General features: G+C 39.5%; 1 protein-coding gene across 2 annotated transcripts in view; it reads right to left on the bottom strand.

The window, feature by feature from the left end:
* Positions 1 to 16,185, bottom strand: part of Prim2 (DNA primase subunit 2) — a 299,963-nt gene that overhangs the window by 243,053 nt on the left and 40,725 nt on the right. For both annotated transcript variants that reach the window (XM_004623185.2, XM_023701874.1), the window contains exons 6-7: positions 6,912 to 7,007; positions 3,962 to 4,099 (exon numbers count right to left, since the gene is read on the bottom strand). In XM_004623185.2, coding sequence (XP_004623242.1) covers positions 3,962 to 4,099; positions 6,912 to 7,007 — 234 coding nt within the window. The remainder of the gene's footprint in view (positions 1 to 3,961; positions 4,100 to 6,911; positions 7,008 to 16,185) is intronic.

Below are 16,185 nucleotides of genomic sequence, written 5' to 3'. Positions count from 1 at the left end.
ATGTGTTAGCTTAAGGCATCCAGAATAGCACTTGGAAAATACTACTCGTTGTTAGGTGTAAGCTATTACTATCATCACCATCACAGCTTGATCGCTCCTTTTCCCCTCACACCAATCTACCATGTCAATGACCCTTGTAAGACATAACTGAAATCCATTGTCAGTTGTGATCTCCACTGTCTCCATCTCAAGCCTAGATTAACGTGACAAACTTCCAAACTAGTCCTCCCACTTCCATTCTTTCTTCACCCTCCAGAGCTATTCAGGCAGCAAACACAGTCCTCTACTTAAAAGCTAAGTCAAGGTGCCCTGGTGGTGTACATAGGGAAGGCCAACACTGTGAGGCCAAGGTAGAAGAACAGCAAATTCAAGCCCAGTCGGAAAACTGGCTCGAGATAAAAAAAAAAAAAAAAGTTTAAAAGGGCTGGGAATCAGCTCAGTGCAAAGGCCCTGTGTTCAGTCCACAAATCTGATCATTTCATTCCCTTATTCAAAAGTGTCTAATTGCTTTCCACTATATTAAGCTTCTTTTTTTTTTTTTTTTTTTTTTAAGCAAGCTATTGTATGTGGCCCAGGTTGGCCTTGAATTCACAGCAATACTACCATCTCAGCCCCTTGAGTGCTGAAATTACGACGTGAGCCCCTGTGCCCAGCTCCACTAAACTTTTAAAAAATAAACTCCTTTATTGTGCTTTATTCAGAGTCTTAGTAAGTCCTTCATTAAGCCAGTACAACTTCATTTTAGGCTATTCCTCTGGCTTACAATGCTGCTGCCTTTTTTTATTCTGAGAAATGCCAAAGTTCCCTGTTCAGGACCTCTGCACTACTGACTGTTCCCTGCCTAGAAGGCATTTTCTGTATTTGTTCAACTGACTCCTTTGTATCATATATAATATAGTTATCATTTATTTCTGATAATTTTCTATTTTCTTCTATTAGGAGAAGCTCTATAAGTGAGGAAATAACACCTGTCTTAATTACTGTCTCCTTACATACAAAACAATGCATGGATAAAGAAATAAAGTTATTTAAAACAAACCATTAAATGCAGGGACAAATTACACGTTCTCAGACTATTATATATGAGTGAAACATAAAAATTACCTGTCTCTCTTCACTACCTGCTCATTAATCTATCGTGTCATAGCTCCAAATCCACCCTTCACCTATAACTAGACCTTTCAATACTCCTCAGAGCCTGAAGACCTAAATCCCCAATTATCCAGCTCCTTACACAAGCACAGTCATTATCAAAAGGCCCTAAAACTCACAAGCCTTAGGTCCAGTCACCACTCCAGCATTACTAACCGGCACAGACCTGGATAAATGACCAAGACTGCCCAAGCTGCCTCCTACTCATCTGTATGCAGCAGGTAACAATCCTGTCGTCATGGAGGTGTGCAGTGAGGAGAAGATGAGATATGCACAAACTGCTAACCACAAACAAAAGAAACATCATACTCTCTCCCAGGACCTATCAGTGCAAAGAATATCACTAAGAACTGACCCTATGTGCCACACACTACACTAAATAAAATATTTGAATTAACACAGAGCCCTTACTCTTATATTTTAGGGGGGTGAGGGGAACACATCATTAGACTAGTTTCATCATAATGTGGGGTGTGCAGAATTCTGTAGGAGCACAAGGACACACACAGCACAATCTTGGGACTTAAGGAAGGCTTCCTAGGGAAGGTAGGCCATAGCTGCAACTCAATGGGTCTTCAGGGTAAAGAGAGCTCAGATCAAAGGAGAAGGACTCAATCCCCGGTTACATTAAAAAAAAAAAAAAAAAATCAAAGGAGAAGGAACTGTCAAAATTTTAAGTCTTAAAGCGTTTTTAAAACCCAGATTAGCTGCACTGTAAAAAATCACACAATCACAGGTGAAGAACAAGCTTTCACGTACTACCTGAATTAAGCTCTTTTATCAATTTACAACTTTCCCCGGTATTTTTTATTTCAACCTCTACCACAAATTAAAATTCTTTTTAAAAATCTACTTTAGGGTACTTTTTCTCATCCTACAAGACAATTTTCATTTATAAATTTGAATTTTCAATTATATATGCCAAGGTCAAAGACGCCACCACTGGAAAAGACAGTACTGAAGAGACCATAGCAGTAGGTTAAGACTTCTACTAAACACCACCACTAAAAGGAACTCCTTGCCTTCCTTCTTGCCCTTTCCTCAGCTTTCAGGACAGGTACTCGAGGAAGAGAGGACTCTACCCTCTCCTTCCTGATCAGGCACAGGCCTCCTGCGTCTCCCTCAGGAGGCCTGGCCCTGCTGCACAGCAGGAAAAGCTGAGCTCTGCCTAAGACCACAAGTCACAGTCCTCTCCTTTCAAGTCCAAGACACTGAAACCCAAATGCTATACAACACTCTAGTAAGCGTGGGAAACTCATTTAAAGTAAATCTGAACCCCAGAACACTGACTATCCTACAAATCCACTCTGAGACATACAGCCAGCAGAAACCCATCTGACAAAAGATGGACTAGAATGTTCAGAGAAGCAGTACTAGTAAGAACTAAAAAAAAAAAAAAAGCCAAAATGTCTATGAACAATAGAATGAATGAACAAATGTTGATAATGTCAATGAGATTTACAATAAATCACCACTTTATAGAACACAATAAAAAAGAACATAGCACCTTGTCGATGATATTCTTGCTGAAAATATGTAGCTTGAAAAGTAGCCAATGTTCAAAAATAACCACGCCCATGAAATCAAGGAGAAACAAAGAATCTGTCAAGCCTAAAGTAGACTAAAAAGGCATGACAACTAAGTAACATGCATGATTTTGCTTTGGATTCTTTTGAAATAAAGGACACAGCTAAGACAACTGGTGAAATGTGAATTTAATCTGAGAATTAGGAATTAGCCTATCAATATTTTTTTTATTTTGATAGTTAAATTCTTTTTCCATAGCATGTGTGAGGCCCTACATTCAAAATACACACAATTAAACATCTATGAAGTATTTTCATAAATTGCCTCAAACAACAAAAACAGAAGGGCTGGGGAGATAGCTCAGCAGCATAAGCCCTTACCTGGCAATCCTCAGTACAAAAAACACAGCTACTATCTTAGTCTTCCTAAATGCTGATATAAATGGATGATATGTTTAGGTAACCCCACAATAAAAATTATTTAGACCAGAAAATACTACAACCTTTAACTCAAGAGGAGAGGCATACATAATAATCAGTAGAAAAATGCCTCATCATTATACTTTGAAGTCCTCTCCCATGTTAAATACAAAAAAGTAGTTTAAAAAAGAAAAAAAAAACACTAGACCTAGATTAGAGGACAACAATACAAAATGTGCTTAGTTCTAAGATACCACCACTTAAGAGTCACATTTTCATCAACTACTTCAAATGTATTTATCCTTTATTTGATCAACATAGCTACCTCCAATTTCACACAGTAGTGGGCTACTTATTGTAGCATTTGCATGGCATTGTTTTTATAGTTAGACCTTCTTCTACCTATAGGGATATAGCTCTGTGGTAGAGTATACCTTCCCTAGCATGTGTAAGGCCCTAAATTCAATGCCTAGCATGACAAGAAAACAAAGAAGAAACTGTTGCCCTCTATATTGTCCTCTACTCACAGAAAATCCTAATTCAGACCAGAAATTCAAATACACCAAAGAGCACCCTGATTGTTAAAAGCCAGCTCCATGGAAAAGACAATATGACCTTGAAATCCACAGAGGTCATTCATAAAATTAATCAGTTCATCACTACTACTGTAGAAGACTATAAGGTTAGAAAACCAACTACTATAAAGTGTAAATATTAACAAATAAAAATCCAGGTGTTCTAGAATTAAGAAAATAGCACAAGCAATGACCATGAAATTAACTTATTCCCTAAAGAAGACAGAAAAAAACTTCCAAGGGTACTTAACTGAAAGTGTCAACAAGGAAATGAAGTGAAATACTTACTGCCAAAGCCTTGGACAACTTTGCTCTAAATTCATTGAGGATAATTGCTACAATGTCCTTAAGTGGCACATAAGCAAAACCATCTTCCAAATAGACTCGCCTTCCTCGGAACAAATCCAGGGCATCAGCAAAAGGGATCTGAATTCAGATGAAACCATAAAAGTAAGTCAATTATGACAATCACAATGACTTACCTGTAATTATGAAATCCTCCTAGTCTTCATAAACATTAATCTAAACAAAGAAATTCATTAGTCCTGGCCAGTTTAAAACCATCCACAAAGACCAATTTATATTTCTTAAAACTTAACTATTAGCAAAACTTTGTTAGGGGCCAGGGAAATGGCTCAGTGGAATAAGCACTTTCCTGGCAAGCACAAGGGCCTGAGTTCAATCCCCGGTTCTGCCAAAAAAAAAAAAAAAAAACAACTTTGTTTCGGAGTAGCTGTTTCAAAAATAATGACAACAAATAGCTATTATTGTCTAGACCTCAAATGTCCCCCAAAATGTTCATGTCCAAAAACTCAAGATTTTGGAAGATAACTGGATCATGATCCTTGTAGACTAATCTACGGATGAACTGATAAACTGATGGCACCATTGGGAGGACACGGAGACTCAGGCATTCAGGAGACCCAGTTAAAGGGCTGGGTCAAGGGGATATGCTGTTGGGGACTACATATTGTTCCTCGCCCCTTCTTCTGGGCTATTCCTCTTTCGACCTCCTGTCCCCCATGAGCTAAGCCCAAATGCACCCCCACTCCCTCCCTAACATGGTGGTTTGCCTCACCAGAGCCCAGAAGCAATAGGAACACACAAACATGGACTGAATCCTCTGAAAACCTTGAGCCAAATAGACCTCTCATCTGATCTGATCAGATATTCTGTCACAGAAATAGAAAGCTGACTAACACAAATTCGAATGCTTTCTTTTGAATTTACAAACTGCAATGTCTAGGATTTCAAACTCATAGCTCAAGACTTGTAGACATGTTATACTCACCTCACAGACATAGTCCACATTTTACTCTGTACTTAATAAAGTCCTAATTTGTATACAACATATTCAGTGCTAAATACTTATTGTTATCAAAATAATCTCAAATTTCTCCACCTACATTCCCATTTTTTTCTAGAGAAATATATTGGAAGAATTAACCTTAACACTAAGGAATAGAAATATACTCATACCTCAGTTCACAAATGCTTCTGTTCACAAAAAATTCCATTTGCAAACAAAAGTATTCTGCAAAATTTTGCTGTGGTTCACGAACTCAGCATCAGATGACAAAGAAGACCACGGCCGTCTTCCCCATACAACAAATCGAGTTTGTGAACCAAGGTACCACTGTAATAAGCATTCAGGTTTGCTATTAAAATAATTATTTGCTATAAATATGGTATGTATTTAAAAAAAATAAAATTTAAGACTTAATTAAGTGTAATCATTCTCACTTTTTTTGTCTTTTTTAAAATGAGACAAAAATCAAGTAAAAACTGGCCCCTAAATTGCCTCTTCACCCACATTCAAGGGAAAAGTGACATCTGATTCCTATAACTTTATATCTGATAATACCTCACATATAAACAGATGTCTTCTTTTAGCCAGGTAGCTTCTGATAATGTACTCATTTCTCTGACCACAACAGTCTTTGCCCTCAAGGAGTTCACACACATGGAAAGCCAAACAGCCTACAGAGTGGCACCACGGACAGCTGTACCAACATGTGGATCCACAACACATACAAGAGGAACAGGAAAGAGAGTTTAGGGTAAGTGCTAACACAGCCAAGAAGGTACAAAAGTTTAGAAGCAAGAGTTTTAGTCCAAGTCTAGAATCCAGTCATCTGCTACCGACTAGATTTATGACTTAGTAAATTTAATAAGTGTCTCTAAACCTTAGCAGCTGAATTCATAAAACTGGGAGAGAGGACGAATAGATGAGCTAAATGATCCTTACAGGCTCTTTAGCTATACCACTCCATGAGCCTAGCTTACTGGGACAGTCACAATGGAAATAAAAATGCCCAAGTAGAACCAAAAAGATGGTATGAAGGCAGAGTAATGGGAAATGTGTGATATGGGAGGGATAAATATTGATTCCCATACTTCGAGCTTGAAAGGCTGACTGAATGATGGCCCAACAGGTAGAAACAGGGAAGCTGGAATTAGGAGCTAATGTGGAGGCAGAATTTTAAACCACTGGCACTCAGCAATGATGATCAGCATCTTTCAAAGGGAATAGAGGGCTTGCAGTTATCAAATTTTAAATTGAATCTCAGCTCTCTCCTCACCCCCTTCAGGGCTATCATTCTAAAAGCCATTTGGTGGGGCTAATACAAAGGAAGTATCTGTACTGAGAAATGGGGAGAGCCAAGGCGGTCCAGCACAAAGGAAGCTAACTCAGAAGGAAATCACTGCCACAGGGAAGCAAGCAGGCCTGAGGCCAGAGCCCACTGGGATTCCAGACACCACAACAGGAAGCAGTCCAAAGCTGGGTGCTAAAACACCACAGCAGTGATGGCAGCAATTCGACCACAATGCTGCACCCAGCAGGAGGAGAAGGTGCCCTGCAGGAGACAGCCCTAGGCCAGGTATGAGAGCCCAAGTGATAGGGGAGCACATTCATTTAGTATTTCATTTTATTTTTGTTTATTACTGCAGTGCTGGAGATCAAATTCAGAGCCTTACACATGACAGCCATGAACTCTATCACGGGCTACGTCCCCAGCTCAAGACTACTCCTTTAAAGATCAAGATGCATGCAAAGCAGTCTGAGCCCCAGCAGCATCAGGACAGAGTCTGTGTTTGGAAGACCACGATGAGCACTGACATCAGCACACGATGAGGCCACCCAGGAAGGCTATACCAGGGATTAGTTAAATCTGCATATAAACCTTACTGGAACAAATTTAACAAATAACAGAAAATACTTTAAACATTTACATACCTTATACACAGATTCAAATTCCAAATGAGTACCACTTAAACTCGGTGATGAGGCAAAAATGTCCTGTTCTCGATGACTCTTCTCTTCATCACTTATCTAAAAGGAAGCATTTTATACAATTGAAAACACTGTGCCTTCAGTTTCCATAAAATGTTTTCTGTCCGTCTGAACATACTTGTATTAAAAAATGTCAATATTCTGATAACTCAAATTATTCCTACTATGATTAATGAAACATTATCATGAAGGAAGACAAAATATGGAAGCAAATCTAAATTCAATATTCTTTCAAATTTTTAACCTGTTTCTTAAAAATAAATATACATCAAAAGAAAAATAGCAGAAAAATAAAGTAATATAAAGAGAAAAAATATATAATTCAAGTTAATATGGAATAAAAATGAGCATTATCCCAACTCAAGAGTTATGTTAATATTTGAAAATACCTACTTAAGGTTCTGAGTGGTTTAACTATTTACCAATTTCTAAGCTATAAATGACAACTCCAAATTTAAAACACCAGCTTTCCTAAGAACACTACAAATGTAATATCTCACACTGATTATGTTTTTATAAAAGACTACAGGACTGACTGTATACGAGGTTTATACTTCTACACACACAACAGAAAAAGCCTAACGATAAAATGTAAATGACAAACTGAAGGGAACATTCACCTTATCTCACATCAGAGTTATTCTCAAGCCCTTAGACGGTAGTACATGAGGACTACTAACCCAAAAATAGCAAAATCGGATCACCAATACTCATGAGTAAAATAAAACTGGTAACGTTATCAAAGTCTGAGGCCAGGGCCTGACTCAGGCAGTATCAGGTGCAGTCAACACAGAGAAAAGCAGTGGTGACGCAAGGGAGGGGTTTATTTTTATTCTGCCCAAACCAGGAAGACATCCAGGCCAGAAAAGTCTTCCCTTACTGACAACAGCTTCAGGGTCACACAGAGGAGGCAGCAAGATGGGGAGCCAAGAGGGGGGCACAGGCACAGGCACCCAGCGGCATGGCCTGCAGTGGGTTCCAGGGTTCCTCCTGGCCCTGGGCCAGGTCGGGGGGTGCCCCTTCCCTGCAGAAGACAACTGCTGTAGGAAGCTGGGAGGGAAAAATCCCCCCAATTTTCAAAAAGCCCTTGTTACAGTAAGTTAAAATAATAACATGGCACTTAAAAAGAACAGGGGATTTTTTTTTTTTTTTTTTCAGTATTGGGGATTGAACTCAGGACCATTCTACTGAGCTGTCTCCCCAGCCCAGGACAAGGTAGGTCCCACCAAAGGTAAAGTATGTCTTTTTCAGGCTGGGGATATAGCTCAGTAGCATAGCACCTGCCTGGAAAGAAAAAGTTGAGTTCCATCCCCAGTAACAGAAAGAAAGAAAAGAAAAGAAAAGAAAAGAAAAGAAAAGAAAAGAAAAGAAAAGAAAAGAAAAGAAAAGAAAAGAAAGGATGGATGCATGCATCTATCTTTTTCCTTATCCTCCTACCATGATGTCTCCAAGGATGAAAACAACCACTGATTCAAACCTTATACCACAAAGAAGCTCCTTAGAACACTTGTAAGGAGTTCCTAAAAAATTCCACTACTGAACCAATGTAAAATTACACTAGCACACCCTTAGGTGCCATAAAAACAAGTCAAGTTCTTTTACTAACAGACCAGTTTGATCTTCAGCTCTTGGGGCACAAATGAAAGCTCCAAAGGGTGTAGGCACCCCAGCCCTTTGGCACTGCCAGTTGTAGCCCCCAGGGCCCCTCTCTTGAGGTGGTTTTGATCACTGCCTGCAGTCTTTCTCAGCAGACATTCCATGTTCTAGGCTTCTCCAACTTCCTGGGGTCTCCACTGCACCTTCAACTTTATTTTTACAGCTTCACACACTACCCACTCAGAAACGAACTGCCTGGCCTCCCACACCTCCTTCGGAAATCTGGGTGGAAGCCTCCCTAGCCACAACTTTTCCATCCTGCATGTGTGTAGAACCAGAAACGTGGATGATGCCAAGATCTGCCACTAGCCTGAGCAGTAGCCAGGTGCCCTTGGATCATGACTGCAGATCTGAGTGCCTGGATGGCAAAGCAAGGCGAATGGCATCCCGAGAACCAATTTCCTAGGTGGCCTTTTTTGAATAGGGTGTCCTACTGTCAGAGATAGCTACGTTAGGTAAAGACTGACAGGCAATTTGAAAAAGACTAGGCCCAAAACAAAATAAAGAAGAGGCAAACTGGGCCTGTAGTTGAGGCCTAAATTGATAGAAACTAAGCCCTAAGATGCAGTCATCATCCAAGCTAGGCCTGCCCCCTCCCCAGAGAACAGCTCAAAGCTCTACTGTAACCAGCACCATTTCGTCCGGTAAAGCCTAATCAATACCACAAACATGTAGAAAGATGACCAGAACACTCTGAACTTCCCTCCTATCCCTTCCAGAAGTGTTGTTTTTCTTCTCAATGCTATGTACCCTGACCATGTACCTGTGTTTTTCTTTTAGATCAGTATCAGATAAGTGGGGGCTGGGGAGATAGCTCAGAGGTAGTCACGGTTTGGGGTTTTTGCAAAAGGAACAATATAATACAGGACACACCTTTTAATAGTATTTTGTAATGAATAACCCAAGAATCACATACAAAAAGTACAGGACCTAGATCCTAATATCCTGTGTGAGTCCAGCTGAAAACCTAAAGCTCATAACAATGCGTCCCATAAGTCCAACTGAATGCCTAGAGCCCATAAAAAGTCTTATGCAAGCCCACTTCACAGATCTCTGCTGGGAAGGCCCAAAGGTTGGTGGTGGAAGCTAGGAAGTCTATGCCAATGGGATGAAGGATCTGTGCTAGCAAGGTGAGGGATCTGAACTGGAGCTAGGAAGCAACAGTCAAGGTATGCACCAGAGCTTTCCCAAAAGTACCACAACTGTCCTCAGCAACAGTGAGGTTCTGAGCTCCTCCAGTAATGAGGAAAGCCAAGTTCCCATCAGGAAAAGCAATGCGACAAGCTTCTTCATGAGGCTGAGCAGTGCACCATCTTCCCCTCCAGAGCTAGGAAGTGATGCTCAAGATGAGGACCAAAGCTTCTGCAAAGTTCATCAGGAAAGCCAGCATGACAAGGTCCTCCAGCAGAACAGTCCAATAGAATGAGCAGCTTCCAACAGCTCCAAAAGCTTCTCCTAACAGCATCCTTAAGAGCATTTTTTGGCAGCTTCTCCTGTTCTGCCTTTATGCTGCTAGCAACAGTCCTCAGGTGGCCCCCCGCACCCAACACCATAATAGTTTAATTCATCTGGATATAATAAACTGACCACCAGTTAGAAATCCACTACAGTGGTCCAAGCACCTGACTGGCAAGCACAAGGACCCCAGTTCAATCCCGACACCACATGCCATGCTGGCCCTGAAACTGAGCATGGTGGCACACACCTATAATCCCAGGGCTGAGGAGGCTGAGACAGAAGGATCACTGAGTCTGAACTGCATAGTGAGACCCTGTATCCAAATTAAAAAAAAAAAAAAAAAATCAGATACCTGTACTTATAATCCTACAGGCTGATAGCAGTTTGACGAAAGGTAATGTGTGATGTGATTTTACTGTATAGAAACCCCGTACACAAAGAGCTTCAGCAACAATGCCTCTTTTAGGACTTTTGTCTCTCAGGAGCTTTCTTTTAATAAAACTTTCCTACCTTAACCTCCTCTATACTCAAGTCCCTTTCTCAGAGTTGTGAGATGTGGGAATTTAGTACATCTAAGAAGTTAGGGGGGGCCAGGTAGATAGCTCAGCAGAATAAGCATCTGCTTAGGCAAGTGCAGGGACCTGGGTTTGATCCCCGGCACCACATGCCATGCCAGCCTCACCCAAGGACACACTGAGCTGGCTGGCGAGACCAGATGTAACCCCAGTGCTGGGGAGGCTGAAAACAGGAGGATCACTACAAGTCCAAGCTGCATAGTGAGACCCTCTACCAAATACATTAAAAAAGGGGGGGGAGTTACTTCGTAATCCTAAGGCTCTCTTCACAAATGAAAGCTTTACAGTTTTGTACCCTTGAGCCTGCAATGGCTGGAGTCATGCAGATCTCTTAGATGTCCTCAGGTTATCATTCCTGTTTTTGCAATGCAAAATATTTACCTTCTTTTTAATGCTAATCTTTTTACCAACCAAGCCCTCCTCAAGGCAAAATTTTTACAGCATCTGTGCTTCCTTTCTGGCCACACACAATTTTTTTCATATTACACAGCTCTGCATTTTTGGTCCTGCTTCTCAGAGTAGATGACTAAAATATACCAGCAGTAACAATGCCACTGGGCTGCCTTGAAATTCCTTCTGCCAGTTTAGTAAGTCTGCCACGAAAATCTCAGTTTCCAGTAAAGTCTCAGGACATGAGTAAAATGCAGACAAATTTTCTGCCAGAGCACAAGACACGTGGTCTCGAGTCCACCAACTACCAATGGAACTGCTGCTCCCAGCTGACGCCTCCTGCACCTGGCCTTTACTTACTGCCTACTTATTTATTGCATTGTGATTTTCTGAGCTCTGACTTCTCCAGTCAGCATCTCCAAACCTTTTCAAACTTGTCCCACGAACCACTTCCAAAGGCTTCTAAGTCACACGGTCAGGTAGTCAGGGTAACATTCCCATTTCTGGTACCAAAATCTGTCTTACTCACTTTCTCATCCCTGGGTCACAATGGCCAACTCACAGAAAGGTAATTAGCTATGTTTTTAGAAGTAAAAATGTATTCAGACACAAGGAGAGAAAGCTATTCAGTTTCAAAAAGGAGTCACCTGTGTCAGTCTTACCAAGAAAAGGTAAGCAGGACCACAGAGGTTACATGCATGGCTGCTTAAAAGCAAAGCCTTCCAGTAGGTAGACTATTAGACACCTCCTGGCTCCCTTTTGCATTCAGCTCCACAGTGGCACCTTTTTTAGGTTCACAGCATCTGGCTCTTTGTATTATGGCATCTATGTACTGATGGAACAATAAAGAGCTACCTTGTGCAGGGCACCACAGCCAAATCCCTCAACATCAAGGAACAGTCTAAGCCCCAGGGGGAATGACAAGCAAGACCTTAAAATGGATCTTTAAAATGTGCTACTTCTCCAGCTTCCTCTTGGGAAGAAGAAACTTTCATCTCCAACCCTGGCACCAAGGTCACCAAGAAATATTAAAAACCAGGTTTTTTAATCATTCTCTGGCCTTTTTGGTGGGCCCAAGCATGGCTCAATTTACTTACGCTTATTTCCTGGCTTTTATTCTACTGTTAAGTCAGATTATTTCTGTGCATTGGGGAAGACAAAGTAGTTGCCCTTCCAATTTTGCCAAATTGTGAATAAACTAATTTTTCCATTTTTAGGGTTATTTTTAATGGCAGGGTGGCAAATAAATTCAGGTAGTTGAGGCTCAGACTATGATGGAGCCCACAGTAACATAAGGATTGGAAAAGAAGACACAAACTGTCACTATCCACAGATGATTAGGATTCTTGGAAAATCCAAAATACCAAAGGATTCTTGGAAAATCCAGAATACCAAAGAATAGATAAATTACTAAAACTACTAGTCAAATTAAGCAAGGTTTCTAAATTCAGATACAGAAAAGGAAATTCTATTTCTATACACCACCAACAAAACCAATTATAGACCTTTTCAAGCTATTACTTACAAAAAATTAAAACTATTATCTAAGAATTAAATATAATGAAAGCTGTACAAGGTTCCCACAAAGAAACACTAAGACCTTACTGAAAGAAACACTGTGCATAAATTTTACAAACGTATTAAGCTAAATAATACAGAAAAAAATACCAAATTATTCCATGTATATAGAGGAACAAAGAGAAACCCACTGTTTAGGGATTCAGTCAATTAAAGAGAGAAAGGACAAGAAAATGATCTGCCTTTTATAAAGCCAAACTAGTGATTTCCTGTAAGACATAGAGGAGAGAAAGGCACAACGAGAGGATTCAGGGAAGCAACACTCCATTTCCTCTCCTGAATGATGGGCTAATATTCACTTCATACTTAACTACATGGTTTTGTTTGCTCTGTGTTCTCTGGACCTCTAGCACTGCCAGGCAAGTGCTAAAGGTTAAAAAAAGAACAAGTGAATGAATCATGCTATAATATGAAATATTATACAGCCAATAAAATTTATTTTAAAATTAAGGAGACCTATGATTACTATATTGATATCCATTAAATGCTATTACATGAAGGTAAGTTATTACAATTAGATCAATGAAAATTAAATCCTTAAAGGGTATAGTATTTACTGTGTATTTAAGTTTACTTATGGAAAAAAAAAATCCATACCAAAATATAATTTTCTAAGTGAAAGGATAACATGCTTTCTTTATTTTTCTCATACTATTATATTTGTCCCTTAGCTATTTCATGTTTTGGATGTTGCTACAAATACTATTTTTCAATTTATAACTATTGGCTGTTACTGTAAATTCTTTTAATTTTGTTCTTGTAAGACTCGATTCTGACATGACTCTCCCAACTTAACTGCCAGCAGCGGCACTGTTCTCAGCTCAGCATTGGTGCCCTCAGCAAACACAGGATGGCATAAAAGAAACAAGATCACAGAATCTTTCAAACACCAAGACATCTGAAGATGCCCACACATTCGCGCCAGATGCCTCAAGGGCCTTGTCCACATGACTGTCAAGATATCCAGACAACTCTGACCACTGATGCACCTTTCTTCCCTACAGGTGGCCTTTTCACCCTGTCTGCCTGCACTCAGGCACAATACATTTCATGCCAGATTGCCTTTACACAGCCTGGTGGTCTGGGCTGTCTCTGCCTGTGTCATTCCTTACAGTTCCATTACTTCAAAACTAAAGATACAGGTTACCAACTTAAGTACAATGAGTAGCGGACTAACATCATAGAATCACTGTTTTTTACATACTCAACCTAAGGACTGTTCTATTTTTCTATATCTAGTGAACCTAAGACCATGTTCCTAGTCACTACTATAGAAATCTAGTTTTAGGAGCAAATCCTACCCTTAAGGAAAAAGAAACCATCCTAGATGAGGAGTATCTTAGCAATGGGACAGTAACTAAGTTAAGGAGGCAGTTAAGGTGTGTCAAATCTGCAGATTATTCAAAATTCAATGACAGCTGAGAACTATGCATGCTAGCTTCCAGTCGCTATTGTCTTACTTATACAACTCCTTTAATCACAACCCTACAAGGTAGATACCTTGATTTATAGCTAATTATCATGAGTAGGATTTAAATTGGATTACCAAGTACTTCTGACACTCAAACCAGTTAAAAGTGTGGCCTCCAAATGAAAAAATAAACGCCACTTTGCAGGACAGCCGAGCAAACATGTAACATCCAAAGCAATGAGAGACGAGATCATGAACTGAAAATTTGCACTTCAGAGTTTTCTGGGAATGAACAAAATGAAGATACAGAAACTGAAAATACCACTAGATGCCCTGAGAAATCTTACAGGTAAAATTTAAAAGGATGTCAGGGCACAAAGTACATGCAATCAACACTCATTCCAGAGTGTTTAAATTGAGGTTTAGCAATAGCAAATGTTTCTCTAGGAACAAACATCAGATTATCCTGCTTCAATATTTGCTTTGTTTACATATATCTTTGTTGATAGTAGCTTCTCTGCATAATTGACTATTTACCTCTCACTTTGCCTTCCATACAAGAAATCTTCCAAAACAAGTATAGAAGCAGACACACACTGAAGAGTCTATCTCAGAGGAGCTAGCTATGTTTTTAGACCAATTTTTAAACATATAATCTTCATATAGGAATTGAAAAAGGAAGACAATGATCAGGGAGATAAAGTATCTTCACATTAGTCTTTCATTATTTTTACATGAATATGTATCAAATTTAAATTTTCTTAATAAACATTTGAAATTAAATGAAATTTCATCTGCATGCCAGTGCTCCATGTCACTAATGAGAACAACTAGTTGCATGTATTACTTTTGCCAATACAATTTTGACTAGATCTATCTAAACTCAGGCTGAGGCCAAGTACTTTAACCTGCCCTGACCATTTATTATAGAAACAAAGAAACTGAACATACAAATGTTTGCCCTAACAATATTTTACATTCTAGCTAAACAAATTCCACATCAATACACAGTAATACTTCATCCAGTGTAAATTTCTTCCCCTAATTTAAAACATCTGTGGTAACAAAATCACAGTAATTTCTAAGCAACTAACTGCTTACCAAGTGAATGTCAGGGAAACACACCTCATTTCAGCTGCCACAGAACACTTTAGCTACAAGAGACCCTCCTTGTGTAAGTACTGTAGTCTTCTGCTTTAGAAATGCAGCCCAGATACAATAAACATTAAAAAGCTCAAGAACTTAAGTAAAACTAAAGTAGTCTCTGGAGTGTGTATCTGCTTCTGTATTTGAGTTCGGAAAGACTTCTTGTATGGAATGCACAGTGAGATGGAAATAGTCAATTATGAAGAGAAGTTACTATCAACAAAGACACATGTGAACAAAGCGAATATTGAAGCAGGATAATCCGAAGTTTGCTCCCAGAGAAAGATTCGTTATTGCTAAACCTCAATCTAAAAATGTAAGGAGGAAAATAAATAAATAAAAATAAAAACGTAAAAATGTAAGGAGGCTTTCATTGAATTCTACCCTTCCCCCCCCCAAAAAAAAAAAAAGAAAAAAAAATTACCTGCTCTTGGCTTAGATTAGAAATTCTGGATACAATTTTAAGGGATTCAATGTGTTTCTAAAATAAACAAGAGGGGCCAGGGAGATGACTCAGTAGAATAAGCGCTTGCCTGGCAAGCGCAAGGGCCTGAGTTCAAACCCCGGTTCCGCCAAAAACAAACAAAGAAACAAAATAAAATAAACAAGAACACTACAAATCAGGCACATTTGTTCCTAAATTTATGTCATTTCCTACATTACAACCTATAAACAACTCTTATGCTTTTCCTTGGTGAAGTAAAGTGAATCCCACTTGCCACTTTCTTTTTTTTTTTTTAAGCTGCATATAGCATCTCACTACATAGTTCAGATTCATAGTGATCCTCCTGTCTCATGTCAAACTCAGGTCCTTGCCAGGAAGGCACTTAGACTGCTAAGCTATCTCCCCATCCCCAATCTTGATTTCTCTACTTATTCATAACCTAAATTTAAATGGCCGAAGAAAATTCTCACCAGAAATACAGCTCAGCAGCACAGCACCCCTAGGAAGTACAAGGTCATGAACTCAACTCCTGATAGAAAGAAGGATGGGGGGGGGGGG

Source organism: Octodon degus, unplaced genomic scaffold, assembly GCF_000260255.1.
Source record: "Octodon degus isolate 3935 unplaced genomic scaffold, OctDeg1.0 scaffold00001, whole genome shotgun sequence".
NCBI lineage: Eukaryota > Metazoa > Chordata > Mammalia > Rodentia > Octodontidae > Octodon > Octodon degus.
The sequence above is the reverse complement of the archived record's forward strand: the minus strand, read 5'-3'. Positions and strand labels throughout refer to the sequence as shown.